Source organism: Leptonychotes weddellii, chromosome 9, assembly GCF_054177405.1.
Source record: "Leptonychotes weddellii isolate Sample4059 chromosome 9, ASM5417740v2, whole genome shotgun sequence".
NCBI classification, from domain to species: Eukaryota; Metazoa; Chordata; class Mammalia; order Carnivora; family Phocidae; genus Leptonychotes; species Leptonychotes weddellii.
Window position 1 is genome coordinate 98,224,251 of NC_138377.1, and position 18,334 is coordinate 98,242,584.

General features: G+C 47.9%; 2 protein-coding genes and 1 non-coding gene across 3 annotated transcripts in view; 2 read left to right on the forward strand and 1 right to left on the reverse strand.

Moving 5' to 3' along the window:
• LOC102750267 (uncharacterized) overlaps positions 1–18,334 on the forward strand; it is a 612,045-nt gene that overhangs the window by 103,939 nt on the left and 489,772 nt on the right. The window lies entirely within an intron of this gene.
• LRRC49 (leucine rich repeat containing 49) overlaps positions 1–18,334 on the forward strand; it is a 154,190-nt gene that overhangs the window by 2,929 nt on the left and 132,927 nt on the right. The gene's annotated exons all lie outside the window — the stretch shown is intronic.
• The window catches only part of LARP6 (La ribonucleoprotein 6, translational regulator), an 18,604-nt gene continuing 5,034 nt past the window's right edge, over positions 4,765–18,334 (reverse strand). The window contains exons 2-3 of the mRNA XM_081831332.1: positions 10,336–10,546; positions 4,765–6,286 (exon numbers count right to left, since the gene is read on the reverse strand). Coding sequence (XP_081687458.1) covers positions 5,219–6,286; positions 10,336–10,546 — 1,279 coding nt within the window. The 3' untranslated portion in view covers positions 4,765–5,218. The remainder of the gene's footprint in view (positions 6,287–10,335; positions 10,547–18,334) is intronic.

The following is an 18,334-nucleotide window of genomic DNA, read 5'->3' on the forward strand; positions in this document are numbered from 1 at the left end:
AAAAAAAAAAAAGAGTTCCCATCCCTGACTTAATCATACAGAGTGTGCTTTTCCATACCTTATGTTGGAACATACAGGTACTCCAAGGGCTGGAGTATTTCCGGACAAGTGGAATTGCCAAACAGTGCTGAACTGTAGAGCCTTTGGAATCTATTTGGCCTATGCGAGGATTCGCTTGGATGTTTGGAAACACTAAATTTCTATTGCACTGTACAATGTTTTTCAGACTGGAGGGATATCAGTTTTTATTCAGTATCCATTCAACAAATATTTCCCGAGCTCCAGCCATGGGCCAGACACTATCAGATGATTTGAGATACGTGGTTCCTACCTCATGGTTCATAAACCAGCAAAGAAATGCTGGAAGAACAATTGAGTATAATGCAAAAATAGTAGTGCTCTTGATAAGTTAGTTTTGCCCATCCTTCTTAGTTAGGATGAGTTAACTGCTGACAGTTTTAGTGGCAATTTCTCTATTTGAGGATGGTATGAAGTGCTTTCCATATCTTACCCCTTTTTAATCTTTCCCAGAGCACTGGTGTTGTAGGTATTATCACCCCCATTTTACAGGCAAGGAAACTGAAGTTGAAAGAGGTGAGATAGGACTCATAATCTGGCAAGTGGCAAGGCTGGGTCTTAAACTAGGGTCTTTCTTATTCCCCAACCACAGGAGCGTGAGCTGGACTCTATGCAGGTGCCAGGTTCTGGGGGCTATGTTCAGTGTGGACACCAGGGGGCGATGAGAGAGAGCAAAGCAGTGGAAGGAATTTGCCTCCGGGGCCACCTCTGAACAGTCACCGCAAATTGACCTTCTCAAACTCATCTTTGTTTCTGTTTTGGTTTGTTTTTCAGAGAGGGAGAGGGCATGCACGGGCACGCACGCACGGCAGGGGTGGGGGGCAGAGGGAGAGGGAGAATCCCAAGCAGGCTCCACGACCCTGAGATCATGACCTGAGCAGAAATCAAGAGTCGGACACTTAGCAGACTAAAGCCACCCAGGCGTCCCTCAGCTCATCTCTGAAGATGCATTAACTATAAGCTCAGTGCTGAGAAGGCAGGTCCGAGCCTACCGCACGTTCCAGTTAGAGATAAGAGCAAGTATCACTTGGGATTCTTCTTTTGCTTCAAGCACGTCAGCTCACCGCTTCTTTTACCCATAGTATGCAATGTTTGTGGAATTTAATGGGATGTTTTTGTACAATCACAAGACACACGTCTCGCTTGCTTCCACTCAGCCCATTGCTGATTCCAAATCAGGGGTGTTGTGCAAACAGCTGCTCAACTAGAAATTGCTCCAACTGAATGCAGCTCCGTTCGCCCAGGGGCTGGATGCACACTCCAGGCACGTGCCCCGCCACCCCATTTATTCCAGCCCCCAGAGCAACGCGCGGCTGGCACAGCCACTGCTCCCGGGGAGCATCCCGAAGGACTGACCCACCAACAGGACCGTCATCCCGAGGGCTGCTGCATGCATGAGGACCAAGTACTCAGGCTGTAGCCAACCGGGGTACTTCTCCATTAAGGGAATGAGCACTCACCAGGATTGCAGTCAGTGCTGGGAATAAGAAGCGGACATTCCCCATTTCAGTCCTGTCCTCCTTAGAGCCGGGTCACTAGCTTCTTTCTCGGAAGCTTTTCCATCCTATTTACAACTCACAAGGAGGAAAACATGCAGCTGAAAACTACTGGGAAAAGCTAGTTCATTTTAAGGAAAGTATTTAAAAATAATCAGCGACCAACATGTCTCCAAAGAGGACTGTTTGGAATGTTCCAGTCCCGTGTGGCTGAAACCAGAGCGTTTTACAACCTGGCCACACCCTGGAGTGATGCAATAGTCCATGAGACACGGGCTGGGACACCTCTCTGGATGTGAAGCAGGCCTTCCTGCCCAGGAGGTTCCCCTACAGCCCCACAGGTGGTGGGTCAACCAAGAGCCTTACCCCCAAGATGCACAGCACGGCGGGGGGCGTGAGGCAGTTTGGCCCTTAGTCTGTTTGGGGAAAAGGCAGCCAGCGATTTTTTTTTTTTTTAATAGGGAAGTGATGCGAACAGAGCTCTAGTTAAGAAAGATGGGTTTGGTGGCATTCCGGGGATAAGTTAAAGAGGAGGATTGGAGACAGGGAGACGTTGAGGGAAGGGCAGATGAATGTAAATAAGCACCTGGGAACACAAGGAGCTCGTAGAAAACATTTCAGGGCTGCAACTAACAGCCCTGAGTTGCTGATTGAATATGTGCGGTGGGGGCTGAGAAGCTATAAATACGACAGCCTCACATTCTCTGCGTGTTTATCATGTGCAAGTAACTAAGCATTTCACAGGGCTTAACTCACTTAATTTTGACAAATTGTATGAGGTAGGAATGATTATCATCCACCTTTTATGGGAGAAGAAACTGATAATCAGAGGCTAGGTCATCTGTCAAAGGTCCCTAGGATTTGAACCCAGGCTGTTGGAACTCCAGAACCTGCAATCCTTCACATAGGCCACCCAGTCTCTTCCCCAGTCTGGGAGACATGGAAGATGGTGACGTCACTGGCTGAGATGGGAAGTCGGAGGGGGGTGGGGCGACGGTAGACAAGGTGGTGTCTGGACACGTGCAGCGTTTGGATGTTCTGCCTGCACCATCAATGGGAAATGTCCAGCAGGCTTTGGGTCCCAGTGTGGAGAAGGAGCTGGTTTTCATTAAAAATAACAAAACATCTGCACAAATACTGTTGGCTGGGTTTCCCAGTCAAGCTATTCAAGAGAGGCCTGCTGTGCTAACAAACAGGAAGCCCAGGCCCCAGCTAAAGGTTTGGCCCGAGACTTAGAGAGGTCAGGTTCATCAGCAGGTGCTCAGGGGCTCAGGACCACTGTGAGTGGGGAAGGGTGAAGTGTGCCAGGAAGGGTCTACCAAAGAGAGTGGGCCCAAGCCTTGAAAAAGGAGAGGATGGATGTCTCTAAGCCTTCCTCAGTTTATCCCTCGGCCCCTCCTCATTCCAACAGACCAGAGCTTCTCAACGCTGCTTGCCCGTTAGAATTACCCGGGGAGTTTCAAAAACTGCTCATCCCCAGGCCTCACCCCAGAACCAGTGAAATCAACTATCTCAGTGTGGACACAGGCAGTTCTGAAAAGCTCTCTAGGTGGTTCTAATGTAAGGCCAGGCTTAAGCACCAGAAAAATGGAAGAAAGGTTTGTCCTTGGGGATGACCAGAGAGCAGGGTAATGACTAACACCTACAAAGTACTTTTCAGCGCATAAAGCACTCTCGAATACAAAGCCTTATAGAAGGAGCGGCTTAATGTCATCCACTGGTTGGATGGGAAACCGCGAATCAAAAAGAGAAATGACTTGCTCAAGGTCAAAGTGTTATTTACCGGAAAAGTCAGGCCTACAACTCAGATCTGCTGACCCCCCAATTCACAGTTCTTTCCTGAGGCCACACAGGGTAATACTGCAGATAGAAGGCCAAGTTCTTCTGTATTCACATAAAAAGGTGAGGGTGTAGGCATTTTTTAAAAGCAATTATGATCCATAGGAGTGAGTCTAAAAATTCAGCAGCTGGTGTGCTGGAGGATAAAGGGGTGGTGAGGCCCAGATGGCTCCATGGCCCACGGGCAGGGGGGCAGCTGTGGGGAAGCACTGGCAAGGGTAAGTGGGAGCCCAGTGAGGAGCAAGCACAGGAAGAGGCCTGGAGCTGGGCTGTGGCACGGCCCCGGGGGAGTGGGGTCCAGGCGCAGGCCGTTGGGCCATCTACGGCTAACAGTGGTGCAAATGGCAAATCCAAATAATTCCCGGAGGCATTTACCAGTTAATGGGGATTCTGGGACTTAAGGGACACCCTATCTTACTAACCAGATAATAATCAGCTGCTGATTTTTATAGAACTCTGTAATTAAACATACACTCTCTTTTTTTCCATTTTTGCAATGGTTTGAGGTATTACCCCACTTCAGCAGCTTCGTATGTAAAACCACTATAATATCTCACAGAGACACTGACAGAACAAATGGAAGAATGTGTCTAGCAAAATGCCTTAGCACACAGGAGGTGCTGAGTAAATATTAGCACCTTCTGTGGTTGTTTCTTCTTTGAATGTGGATGGTGAGGTTCAGAGAGGCTGCATACCATCTGGTGGTTAGGAGTATGGGCTCTGGAGCTGGACTGCTAGGTTCAAGCCAGCTCCACTCATCTAGCTGTTAGGCCCTGGACAAGTGAGTTAACCTACTTGTTTCTTCCAGTGTAAAACAGAGAGAACTATCTGGACCCTCCTCGGGTGGTTTTGGGGAGAATTAAATGAGATAATGCCTGGAAATCTCTAAGCATCGTCCCTGGCATCTAATCACTGTTCACGAATTTCATTTGGCAGGACTGGTCTAAAATCCCCCAGGAGCAGGTGGCTGAGCCAGCACGAGAATGTAGGCCCTTTCTCTTTCTGCCACACCAGGTGGCGTCCAGAGACAAGGGACATCAGCCAAGGAAAAGGAGGCAGTCCGGGGACACATCCGGAGAGCTTGGTCTCCAGTAAGCTGCCTTGGCCTGGGTGGGACTCACCGTGCCGGGCGACGTGGTTCTCCAACAGCCGCACTGACTGTGGGGACTTCTCAGGCTGCCGGGGCCGCAGGGGGAGCCCCAGGGCTGCCCTGGGCACCTTCGAGAAATGCGTCTCCGCTCAGCTCCTCAGGGCCTCCTGACCTAACACCCACAGCCTCGTCAGACAGCGCAGACATTTGTCATGCCTGACGCCTGTGACCTATGACTTCAAGAGCCAGCACTCCCAGTCGGATGTTTTATTATTTATTCACTTGACAGGAATACACATTTGGTCCTGTAAGACACCATGCTACCGGCTGAACGAGTGGCCGTTACACAACAGAACTCCCGTGGGCTCTCTGGAAGGCCCTGCGTGGCCCGCCGAGGACAGCTCAGTCGCCGCGGGGAAGAACTCTGCCCTGAAGAAGAGACCGGCGGCCTGAGCGGCCCCGGGGAGCCTCCGACCCGCAGCCCTGCAGGGCCGCAACATTCAGACGCATTGGGCATCAGCAAAATAATAGTCATGCTGGTTGTTCTGAACTAGAAGATGTTCTTAAAACCATAGCGTACCGGACAACTTATATGCATTACAAATATATAAATTAAGAGGTCTACACGTATACAAAAATCTCTCGATGGGGACCTAATCGCATTCTCTGCCATGCCAGGTATTTCGAGGGAGCCGGTATTAAAAATAGAAGGTATTTATACATAGGCCCTGCCTCTCTCGTGTCCACCATGGAAGCCCCTGGTGTTGTCAGGGCCCCTGGGCAGTCTCAGCACCCCCACGGGCAACCCGTCTGCAGTCTGCATCTTCCGGGACAGCAGGGGACTCACTCCGGGGCTCTTCTCCTGGGTCCCCATCTCAGCCAGGCGGCGCCTCCGAACCCACGGGCTACCAGAGGGAGTGATGCTGCTGTCAGAGGAATAATCCGCGCACTTGCGGAAGACCTCAGGACTGGGGCCACAGTTCAGCCGCCCCTCCTCGGCCAGAGGGGATTTTCTGGAACCGCCTTTGCGTTGAGCCAAGGGGCTGCTCCAGGGACTCGAGCACGGGGAGGCGTTCGGGCTCAGAAAGAGATTCTGGGGGCCAGAAGGGCTGAGCTTGTTGGCGACCGCATGCCGCCGGCCAGCCATGGGCGACGTGGGATTGCTCTCGGGGTCAGAGGAGCTGTTGGCGGAAGACTCGTCACCCATGTACTGCAGCTCCTCGACTCTCTTGTTCAGGGACTTGTTCGGGTGGCTGCTTGCAGTGGGCTCCTCGTCCTGGTTCTTGTCTTTGAGAGGTTTCTTTTTGGGGGGCTTCATGCCAATCAGGACGGCCTTCATGTTCTCCCTGCCCTGGGATTCTGTGCTCATGAACTCGTGGGCTTTAATGGCCGCCTCCACCTCCTCAAACTCCACAATGGCACACTCCTGGGTCCCCACCTGGCTGTACCGACTGCTGATCCTCCGGATATCAGGGGGCAGCTCCTTCCCTGGTTTGAGGATCCGCACCGACGAGATGACTCCAAAGGTCCCGAAGAGCTTGAGCAGGTGCTCCATGACCTTCTCCTGCACCCTCCCGTTCTTCTGGGGGATGGCCAGGGCCCACAGCTTGGGGGACAGGTGGAGATCGTAGACCAGGAGCATCTTGCTCGGGAGGTTCTCATTGGGGAAAAGCGGGACGGGGGTGGTCCTCCTCACCTTCCGCTGGTCCTCATTCAACTCGAGGGTCACCGAGTACTTCAAGGCGTGCGCCGTGGTTCTCCAGTCCCGGGTCAGGTGTTTCACCTGAAGAAGACAAAGCACATCTGGAATGGTACCTATTTGTCCTGGCCTATCTCGTGGGCTCTGCCATCTCCCTCCCTCCTTTCCTCACCCCCGGGAACACTGGTAGCTAGCATCGTAGCTTGTGGGCACGGGCATTCAAAAGTCTAGTGAGCAAACGCACACACTTGTGACAATGTCAAGCTAGGCAGCACAGTTTAGAGCAGTGCCATCCAACAGAACTCTCTGGCGATGGAGATCGTCTAGTGCACCCACATTTAGCGGTTCAGGCCCTGCGAAAAGGCTGTTAGATACACAAGTCCAAGGCCCACCTCCAGCTGGTGGTAACACTTGAAGTTTCTCAGCCTCTTAGTGCCTCAACTCCCTCATCTGTCAAATGGAGACGCTAATCATGTCCACCTCACAGGGCTGTCGTGAGGATCAAATGAATAAATCAAAAGATACCTATCTACATGCAGACATACATTATACATCCACATACAAAACAGAACAGTGTCTAGCTCATAGTGAGTATTCACGTGCTATCATTACTTCAAATATTGTGTGCTATCATTTTGACAGGATTCGGAGATTTTAACATCCAAACACTTCTCTGAAGTCGTGTTTCTCTGTTTACGCATTTGATACACAGAAAGTTCCAAAAGATCTTTCATATTCCACTGCAATATCTCGTGAAAATGATGTGGACGGTTTCGACTTGGAATAAAATCCAAGCAGGGCCTCCCGGAGAATGATGAAACAGTCCCTCCCTCCCTCCTCCTCCCTGAGTGGAAATTGTGCGTATTGACGTGCAGTATAGGAAGGCTGTGTTTATATTGTAAAGCAGTAATTTTCAAGAGGCCCACTTCCGCTGGAGGGAATGCCAGGGAGAATGAGTCATCCCATCCCACAGGAACAGTGGAGGCGGGTGGGGTGGGTAACCTGAGCCAGGAATGGCAAGATCACCCTGAGTCCTCTGAGTCCAGGCCAATGCAGTCGCCGTGCAGAGGAGCTGAGACCAGACAGGAACTTTCCAGAACTCCAGAACGGAGGCTCGCTAACAGGGCAGCATGGGGGGACCTTGCAGAGCTACGAGTAGAGGCAGGCTCCGGCAGAAAGGGGGTGTCCACTCTAGCCTAGGTCTCGGGGGAACCGCAAGTCCCCTACACCCGGAATCAATGGGCTGATCTCTGTGACACACACCGGGGACAGAGGGTCAGCAAAGGTCCAGGCAAAGGGTCAGACTTCAGGTGAACGGAGTCAATCAGAGATCCAGAAAGGGTACAGAAAGATACTGACCAAAGGTCACGGCCAGATTGTGAGGAAGCCCCAGGTTGTGAGGCAGTAGCACTCAGAGGATGACACAGGGGGGAGGGAGCCTTCTCCAAAACCAGTCGGGAAGGGAGCACTCAGGAGAGGAAGAGCAAAGCTACTGCCGAAGCCTGAAGCCTGAGCAAGGAGGGCCAGAGCTGCCTTCCTCCGAGGGCTGGAGAAGCTGATGGAAGATCACATGCAACCGAGAGGGAAGAGGGCTCTGGCAAGGACCCAGCACCCCTCCAGAGCCAGGAGCAGGGTCCACTGGGAAGTGCCAGTTAGAGGCTGAGCATCCTCGGGGCACCACCTCAGATGAGGAGCCCGGGAGGTGCTTTCCTTGTGCAATTAATTAGAAGAACTTTCTAAGATTTTCAGAAACTGTCATTTGCCTGTTTGTCCTATGTGTCTCCTGTTATGATCAGCAGGAAAACCTCTGGAATGAAAGGGGCCTTTGTTGTCACTGTGGAGGCGCTGGGGAGTCCATGGCGACTCTGCGGCCAGCTTTGGACAAAGAAGAACCCTCCCAAACGGAGCCATAGCGGCAGCTTCAAAAGGCAAGAAAGTCAGGCTGACTCTTGGGGTCCCTGGGGAGGAATAAAGGGAGGAGCCCTGGCTGCTCTGTTGTGGGGTCCCCCACAAACATTTTCATGTGAGGGTTCGCTCACTGTTCCCTGGACACCTGTGATATTGTGATGTATCATTTCGACAGGACTTGGGGATTTCCGTGTTCAAATACCTCTCTGAAGTCGCGTTTCTGCATTTCTGCATTTGACGCAAAAGATCTTCCAAAGGATCTTTCATATTTCAATGCAGGAGCTCCTGAGACTGGCGTGGACGGTGTCAGCTTGGAATAAAACCCAACTTGGGGCCTCGCGGAGAATGCTGAAACAGTCCCTCTCTATTACACATGTACGCTGCTCTTTGTCCCCCTCCCTGGCACGGAGCTGCTGGAACCCTGGCAAGTCCTCCGGGACAAGAACACTAGGACTATCTTTTGTTCTAATGAGGCGATGCTGGGCAGGCTCCTGGATGGCTCCTGGTTGAGGGCCGGTCACCAGAAAGACCAAGCCATGGTTAGAAGCTTGGAATTTTCAGGGAAGGGAGAAGGGCAGGAAACTGAGCTGATAGTTGATCATGCCTCCAGGAGGAAGCCTCCATAAAAATCCCAGTCCTGTGGGCTTCGGAGCACTTCCAGGTTGGTGAATACACCCATATACCGAGAGCACCCCAACTCCTCAGGGACAGAAGCTCCCACACTCAGGGCCTTGTTCTGCATATGTCTTCAGCTGGCTGTTCACCTGTATCCTTCATCATAGCCTTTATGAAACTGGTCAATCTAAGCAAGTGTTTCCCTGAGTTCTGTGAGCTCTTCTGGCAAATAATCAAATCCAAGGGGGAGGAAGTGATGGGGACCCGTGATCTGTAGCCAAGTTGGACAGAAACTGTGGGTCACCTGGGTGGTCACCTCCTACTGGCCATTGGCTCCTGCAGTGGGGCAGTCTTGTGGGACTAACCCTTAACCTGTAGGATCGGATGCTATCTCCGGGTAGATACAGAACTGCTTGGTGGGGAGCCCCCTCCCCCAACATAAACATCTGGTGTCAGAGTGTTGTGTTAGAGGGGGAGAGCATAGGAGCCACACAGGAGGATGGGGAGGCTTTTCCTTCGCAACAGGAAGAGCCCCTTCCCTACTCCTGTACCTTGAAAACTCCTACTCATCCAAGATCCTATTTCAACGTCACCACTTCTAGAAAGACTTCTCCATCATCCAGGCAGGGTTACTGGCTCTGATGAACACGACTTTGTTCTTTCACTGCCTAGGGTCATTGTGCAATCCTGCACGGATCTCTCTCCTTCCCTGGACTCTGCAAGGGCAGGGGAAATGCCACCTTCGTGTCATCTGTCCTGTGCCCACCGCAGCAGTCGGGGTGCAGAATGGGTATGTTTGGTGACTGGGTAAAAGGACAGAGCACAAGAGGGCAGACTCTAGCGGCAGGTGAGGCAGAGAACGGCTCCAGGGAGAAAAGCTCTCCTCCAGGGCTCTCTGGCAAAGTGCAAAGGCAGCCTGGCGCGGACCCAGCTGTTACATATCCCGTTATGCAACAGGCCATGCGCTGCTTTTCCATTCTAGTAAACACGCTTCCCCCACAGAAGACACGGAGTTCTTATTCCAGCTCGTCTGTCCACGCTTCGAGACGGAGGGAATTCACACAACGGTCCAGCTGCTGGGTCTGCTGCCTACATGGCGGCAATCACCATATAGCCCACTTCGCCATACTGATGAGGATGTTGGTCTTACACACGGCAAAGGCTGCAGGAGTCTGGAAGGAGGCCCATCCCCCAGAGTTCTAGGTGCTCCTCCTCTTTCTTATTTATTCAACTGGACAAGGGAAAAGCCTGAGTTTCACACAATTCGAGGCCCAGGAGGTGTCTCTCAAGGCCACTGAGTCCCCAGCACCCTCCCGGCCACCCACTCGCCTGGCAAGAGCGCCTGAACTTTACCAAGAACAAGCACTATCATTGCATAACTGCCATCCGCTGACATCTGTCCCAACACCCAGGCCCCTTTTAATACTGTGGGAAGAGAGTCTTCATAAAGATCCTAAATCCCTGTTCTGGATCATTTTTCTCTATTTCAGGCCCCAGAGGGGTGGAAAAGAATCGCCAGTCACGAGGTATCGAAGGGGCAGAAAATATTTAGAACTGCAACCCCCACAGCCCCAGAGTCCTCGAGTCAGCTTGTGAGAAGGAAGCCTTACCTTTTTGAAGGACGTGAGGAGCTTGACACTCACGTACCCCAGTTTGTTCCTCCTCACGTGCTTGAGCAGGAAGGCGTCCTTCTCCAAGTTTTCATCAGAGAAATAGAATTCGATCTGATCCACCAGCTTCCTGATTAACTCCTGGTCCGGGGGCTTCCACTCCTGCTCGCCTTCCTCACGCTCGTTCTCGCCCCCACTCGTCGTGGCGCCACTGGGACCAAAAGGAGACACCGGGGGGTTACAGGCTGAATTGCTGTCCGCCCCCCCTCACACGCCCAAATTTCATATGTTGAAGTCCAAAAGCCCTGTATGTCAGTATGTGACCTTACTTGGAAACAGGGCCTTGCAAATGTCATCAGTTAAAGACAAGGTCGCACCAGACGGTGGGGGTGGCCCCTAATCCAATATGACTGGCGTCTTACAGAAAGGGAAATCTGGAGGCATGAGCGCACAGGAAGAATGCCATGTGAAGGTGAAGGTGGAGATGGGATGCAGCAGAAGCCCAGGAACAACAAAGGTTGCCAGGAAACCACCAGAAGCCAGGGGAGTGGCCTGGGACCCATCTGTTCCCAGATCCTGGAAAGGGAGCGCTCTTCTGACCCCTTGATTTCTGACTTCTGGCCTCCAGAACCATGAGGCAATCAATTCCGTCATTCTAAGCCACCCAGTTTGCGGTACTTTGTTTCTGCTGCCCTAAGGAACGGCACTGGGTCACACTTGACCTGGACTCCTCAGAGGGGGTGATCGCCACACGGGGCTGACTTTTGCCCCACTGGGCGAAGAAATCATGCTTCTGTTTTTAACACGAACGGAGAGTCATTAAAATGACAACACGCTCTACTAGCATGTATGTGCTCCTGTACCACGGACAGGATGCTTTTCACATCCCCTTTTTAGTCTTCCCTCCCGCACTCCACCCCCCAAATCCTGATTTCTAGAAGATAATTTGGCAGAGTAACTAAGAGTCCCAATCCTAGAGTTAGCCCATGTAGGTTCAAATCCCGCCGCCACCATTTATTAACTGAGTCAATGCAGGCGAGGATCTCCCCTGCCACACCTCAGTCCCGTCATCTGCACATTGGCATGACAGTCACTCTCCCGGTAGGACAGTCAGAAGATTAAATGAACTGATACATAGAAATGCCACACAGGTGCCTGGCACACCCTTAGAACCTGGGAGGTGGCACTCACTTGCCCCTCAGATCTAGGATTGAAACTCAAATTTTCTGTCCCCAAAGCCAGCACGCATAATACTTTCCACGTTTTGTTGGGACCCTGCCACAGAATCTGAAACAATCCCATTCACTCGGGCCCTTCTAAATGAAACCCAAACCCACCAGCAGCTCCACCTGAACAGACTTTTTCCCCCCTCTCCCTGAGAATATTAGGATATGAGAACGAGCCAAAGAAATCCTGAGCAAAGCTTCTTTGGAAGGCAAATCTTTCACCGAGGGATGACAAAAACTTCAAAACCATCAACATTCAAGGACTTTGTGATGATCTGCATCATAGTTGACACCATTAATTAGAAGCTCTTGAAGGTGAGTTCTCTCTGGCATATTTAATGACCAAATTAAATTATGTATTATACAATATCATATATATCTTATTCGATAAAAAGAAATGGTCAGAAATTACTTCCAGAAAAAAACATTACTGCTTTCCTATGTGGCAGCTTGATTTCTAGTAACACGACTATCAGACCCAGAGTCCCCATGAACATGTGCTGAGTCACGAGAGCATCTCCTGGGATGGATGCAGACACCGAGTCCGCCTAAAGCATTCAGGGTGCTTCTACTCTGTTGGGAGAATCTGAGGGCTCAGAAAGTTCACAGCAGCATCTTCACAATAGCCAAAAAGTAGAAGTGTCAGGGGCGCCTGGGTGGCTCAGTCGCTTAAGCATCTGCCTTCAGCTTAGGTCATGATCCTGGAGTCCTGGGATCAAGCCCCGAGTTGGGCTCCGTGCTCAGCAGGGAATCTGCTTCTCCCTCTCCCTCTGCCTCTCACCTCCGCTCGTGTTCTCTCTCTTGCTCTCCTCTCTCTCTCTAACAAATAATCTTTCAAAAAAAAAAAAATAAAGAAGCAAGCAGTTAACATTTCCCTTAGATTGGGATTAAACCCTTAAATAAAATAATCAACTAATACAAAAAAGGGGGGAGGGGGCTCAGAATGTAAAAATCAACGCTTTGGAACAGGTACATAAATGTATGTCCTTCAACTCCAGCAAAATTTTCACCAACTCTAACCACCCCCCCACCAAAAAACAAAACAAAACAAAACCCCAAAAAAACCCCACACAATTGTTGAAGAGTCAAGATGAGAATAAAAATGGAATATTCTAGCAGGAGAGAAAATACTAAATAAATCTGTCTCCCAATTTTTCCAATTCAGAAATTATAATTAGCATAAAAGTAGGCGTTGGTTGATTTTAAAATGAAGAGTTTAGTTATTTGCCTGCAGACAGTCTGGAAATGTTTTTGAAATACCACACCGATGTCCCAAGACAAACGTGTACTGATGGAAAAAAAAAAAATGGTCTGAGAGACTAACTTTAAAAGTATGTTTTTTAAAAAGTCTTTTAAAAATGGGATGGCAGGGGTGCCTGGGTGGCTCAGTCGTTAAGCGTCTGCCTTCGGCTCGGGTCATGATCCCAGGGTCATGATCCCAGGGTCCTGGGATCGAGCCCCGCATCGGGCTCCCTGCTCAGCGGAAAGCCTGCTTCTCCCTCTCCCACTCCCCCTGCTTGTGTTCCCTCTCTCGCTGTGTCTCTCTCTCTGTCAAAATAAATAAATAAAATCTTTTAAAAATAATAATAATAAAAAAATAAAAAAATTAAAATGGGATAGCAAACTAAGGGAATATATTAAGGCTGCCTATAAGATAAAACAGGTCAAAGGCAACTTAAACATTAGACAAACTGAATATTTTATAAGTTTCTAGAAGATAGCTGTGGTAGACATTAGTCAGATTCACCCAACATCTAATAGCAAACTCTTTCTCACTTGCCTTCCTTTATTATGGAGGCTATAAAAAACCAAACCAAAACAAACAAACAAATAAAAACCAACCCTAAACATGTACTTTCTCAGCCTTGGTTACAGGTAGTAGCCATCTGTCATGGTATGGCCAATAAAACACACGTGAAAATCTTTTGGCCCTGCCTCTTCCCCTTTTATCTGTTTTGAGTGTGGGTGTGATGGCTGGAGCTGTAGCAGCTATTTTACTACCATGAGAAAAAAAGCCAAGAGAATCAGCTTGGCCTCATTTATTGACATTATTGTCTCTGATATTATTGAGTTGCTGAACCAATTCCTCTATCTACCTACCTGCAAATTTGATTACATGAGAAAAATAAAATCCATTTGTTTAATTCACTTGTTGGCTGGGTTTTCTATTACTTACAGACAAATGGCAGGATAGTAATACTGCACTGAGAAAAGTGGTCCTCAAACATGCCAAAGGAAAAAGTGTCATTGGAACAATCAATGGAATGAAAAAGGAGAAGCAAGATGGACAAAACCGATTTTCACTTTATTAGAGAAAGCTTATCCCATAATTAGAAGTTAAAATAGATAGGTTGAGTACACCAGATACAATAACCTCAAATGCATGGTAAAGTCTGAGCCGCACTGACAAGGATGAGAATAAATAGCCAGAGTTGAGGTGAGGTGTGGGATAATGAAGAGTGAAGAGTTTTGAGTGGACTTAGGTATTGGCAAAATGGTCTTAGTACAAATAGCAAGTATATCAGAGGTGACCAGACCATCAAAGGGACCCACAGCCTAGCAAGTCCTACTCCCCACCTAAAGTAGTTGACGCTATTATAAAAAGTAAATGCATAAACAAATAAAACACAATGGAAGGATGGGGATGCAATTTCTCAATTTCTCCAGTGCCCATTCTAGAACGTCCCATTCTTCCCAAGGTCTGCCATGGGAAGCCAGCCCTTCCTCCCTGCAGATGACTCTATCTCAAACTTGATTGAGAAAATCAATCAGACTTGCCCAGAGCTCCCTTGTGCACCCCTTCCTTCCCCGAAAATTCGTTCTGTATGTCTGGGCATCTGCCAAAGCATCCACTGGCCATATCCAGGTGCCTTTTCTCCACCTTGGTCATCTGCAGGATGGGACACAGCTGACGCCTTTCTTCTCAGTAATCCTCCTGCTAGGCTTCTGTGACTTGTTCTTTTCTGATTCTTCTCCCCCATTTAACTGCCCTTCCAGTCTACTCAATCTGCTCCCATGTCTCCAAGGATCTATCCTTGACTCTTTGTCCCCAGGTGGCCTCTACACACTTCAGCCCCTGTATAGCTCATCTAATTCAGATCTGCCTCCTCCCACCCCTCCATCCTTCTCTCACTCTTGGGCCCCCATCCTCAATTCATCTACCTGCCTGCCTGATGCTTGGATAGCCTGTTAGCACTTCAAATCCACTATGTCCAGAATTGAACCATCACCTTCTGCAGAGCTGGACCTCAGGGAATACTGAAGCCTAGACCTGCCGAGGGACATTCCATCTGGGAAGCTTATCTTCCTTTCATACAGTCTCATGGTAAGCAATCCACACTGGGGGGAGAGGGGGTGACTCTGCATCAGTTCTTTGCACCCAGTGAGCAGACATGGAGGTTCCAAAACACGTGGGCAGTCCTGGGGAGGTGATATAAAGCCCTATGCAAGTGCAGTGGTGAGCTTCCTGCACCGTAGGACCCCCTCTCTACATGAGTGCTCTCAGCGGCAACTGTGCATCTCCAAAGGGGGACCTTGGAAGAGAGGCAAGGCCTTTTTGCATATCTGGGAGCATGCTGCCTTGTCTCCTGATTCATGCAACAGCCTTTGAATGAAAAAGACCCTGTATCCTTTACGAACATTAAAGAAGTTTATATCCCTTAAATATGAATGTTGGTAACTTTTTGTCAATTACAACTGTCCTGTACAGACTATCTTTCCTCCCAAACTGCCCCATTAACTACTTTCCCTATTCACTCTTCTTTGCATTTAGGCTCCAAACCCGAGATGCATCTTTTAGCCCTCTCAGTGCCCCCACACTGAGCCAATTATCAAGTGTTAATTTTTTTATTCTGCATTGTCTCCCATCTGTTCTCTTTTCCATTCCAACTGTCCTCATTACTTCTCCCTTGGACACTATTAATAGTTCAGCAAAAATGAATCTTCAAGTAATACATACACATAGCAAAAAATAAAACAAAACAGTACGTAACTTAAAAAGAAAGCAACAATTCCCAGCTCCACCTCTCCTCCCTAGAGGCAACCTCTATTCAACCATTTCATTCTTAATGAGACTTGCCTTGTGGTTCTCTAAATTATGTTCATGGTCCTATTTCTCACTTGCCAATTTTCGACATTCTCTATTCATGTCCTATTATATAAGATGAGGATTTGGAGTCACTCATCTCCCAAAGCCTCTTCTTCTAATTTTTAAAATTTTATATTATTTTTGGGTTTTTTATTAGCCTTCTAATTGTTTTAAAATAATACACTTAAAATTCTTATTCCATCAACATTAAATGATAGGTCTTGCTTCCTCACTACACCTGACGTGTGTGTTATGACCCTACCTTCTTCTCCTCTCCTTCCATTTCCAACCTTTCAAATTCTATCAGATGTATCTTTATTTTATTTTGTCATGGTTCGTTATGTTTACATTCTATTCTGTAACTAATATTCATGTTTTGTCTACAGATACTAAAAGTTGAAAGTCAACCCGTTGTGTTTATTTTTCTGGCTACAAACATGACTCTGGGCAGGGAAGAGGTGTTGGCTAAGATTACATTTCTTTCTTAAAGTCCTATTAGTTGACTGACCACCTGGATCGATCCTCTATGTCCCTATCCTCTCTTTCATATTGTCTGTCTTTGCCTTTGTCTTTGCCTTACATGGCAAGACGTTTCCCTGACATTACCTTCCAATCTTTGTTGATGAATTGCTTAATTTCAGGAATTATGTACTCTCTAAGAACTCTTTTATGTCTTCAGATTGCTCCTTTTTAAAAGCATCCTGTTCTGGTTTTGTGGATGCAATATATTAAATTCTCTTTCAGTACTAACCAGAGTGTATATGTATATATATGTGTGTATATATAAGTTGTTTTTTTTATGGTCTCTTTGTTTCCAACAGTGTCACCTCTATATCCTCTGGGATCAGTTTTTCATTTAATTTCATGTAACTGGTTTTCCTCATGTAACTGATAATCAATTCATCTTTTTATTAAAAAAATTTTTTAAGCAAACTTATTTTAGAATAATTTCAGACTTACAGAAAAATTGTGAAAGCAGTACAGAGAGTTCCCATATATCCCCCATCAGGCTTCTGTTATCAATATTTTGCATTAGTATGGTACATTTAATGAACTGATATCAATACATTATTATTAGCTGAAGTCGATTTCCAAATTATTAGCTGAAGTCCAGGTTATTCAGATTTCCTTAGTTTTTTTACCTAATGGCCTTTTTCTCTTTCAGGATCCCATCCAGGATACTATATTAGATTGAGTCATCATGTCTCCCCAGGCTCCTCTTGGGTGGGACAGTTTCTCGGGCTTTCTTTGTTTTTAACGACCTTGACTGTGTTGAGTAGTCCTGGTGAGATATATTGTAGAATGTCCTTCCTTTGGGATTTATCTGATATTTTATGATTAGATGGTGTTTATGGGTTTTAGGGAAGAGAACGACAGAGGTAAATTTCCATTCTCATCACATCATATCAACATACCTGATCATTGTGGATGTTGACCCTGCCTGAAATAGTGTTATCTGGTGTCCTCACTGCGAAGTTACTACCTTTCCCCTCCTTCCATACTGTGCACTTTGGAAGGGAGTCACTGTACACAGTCCACACTTAGGAAGTGGGGAGTTGGGCTCCATGGCTATTTATTTTGAAAAATGAAGGAAGGTCTGGCTTTCTTTCTCTTGGTGGGTGAAGTAGGTTCCCTCCACAGCCATATACTGTGATTCGCTTTCTTCCTAGGTGGTTCTATAGCCGTGGGTGGGGCATGCCAACTGGCAGGCTTCACTGTAAGGTGGACAGACAGGGAATTATTAAATAGGGGCTTTATATGGAGGAGGAGTTACTCTGCAGGTACCAGCTCTACCTTAGCCGTCCTAGCTCACCAGGTAGTTCATTTGATTCCTTTAGAAAATAATCCTATTTCTTCTTCTTCTCCTTGGAAGTAAACAGTATGGTGGTTGCTACTTTTCATGGTCAGGCAGAGAGGTGAGGCAATTGTTTTAAAGGCAGACTTTAAATCACCTCTCAGATATCAGCATCCCTTTTAATCCCTACATCCTTCACACATTTCCTAACCAGAACCTTTCTAGGGTTCTGTCTTCCCACCTCCTCCCACCTCCCCCCACTCCACTCCTGTTGTGTTTTGGGTTAAGCCTCTTCCACTCTGTGCCTTATTACACATTTTGAAGAACGGCTATGTCGCTGCTCTACTTTAATACTAATACTCATGTTTTCTATCCTTTTAAATAAAATCCAAAGTCCTTAGCTCTTTATTCAGATTCATTTCCAATCCGGCTGTCACCAGCTTCCAAACCTATTTCTATCTATTTCCTTTTAGATCCTTTGCTCTAAAACAAAAGCAAGTAAAAGACTAATAGGTCTCTGTAAGTGTCGCAAGGTTTCTGGACTCTATCTCTTGGTGCGTGCTGTTCCATCTCCTTGAACACCTGGCCTCTGTCTCTCAGGTCCAAATCCTAGGCACACGTCAAGCTCCATCTCAAATGCAACTCTCCCAGGAAGGAAATCATTTCAACTTCTCCTAACACCTTGCCTGTATCAGAGCTACTATGTGCATTTCTAGTTAGTGCCCTGAACCCTCAGCGCCTGGAGGATAGGATTCACATTGGTTTCTTTCATTCTGGCACCAACCCAGAGCCCTGCACATAGTGGGAATTTACAAAGCATCACCAATGTAAAGTGAATAGCTTCTGTTAAGGGCAAATCCCACCTATCAGAATTCTCTGAGACAGGAAGTA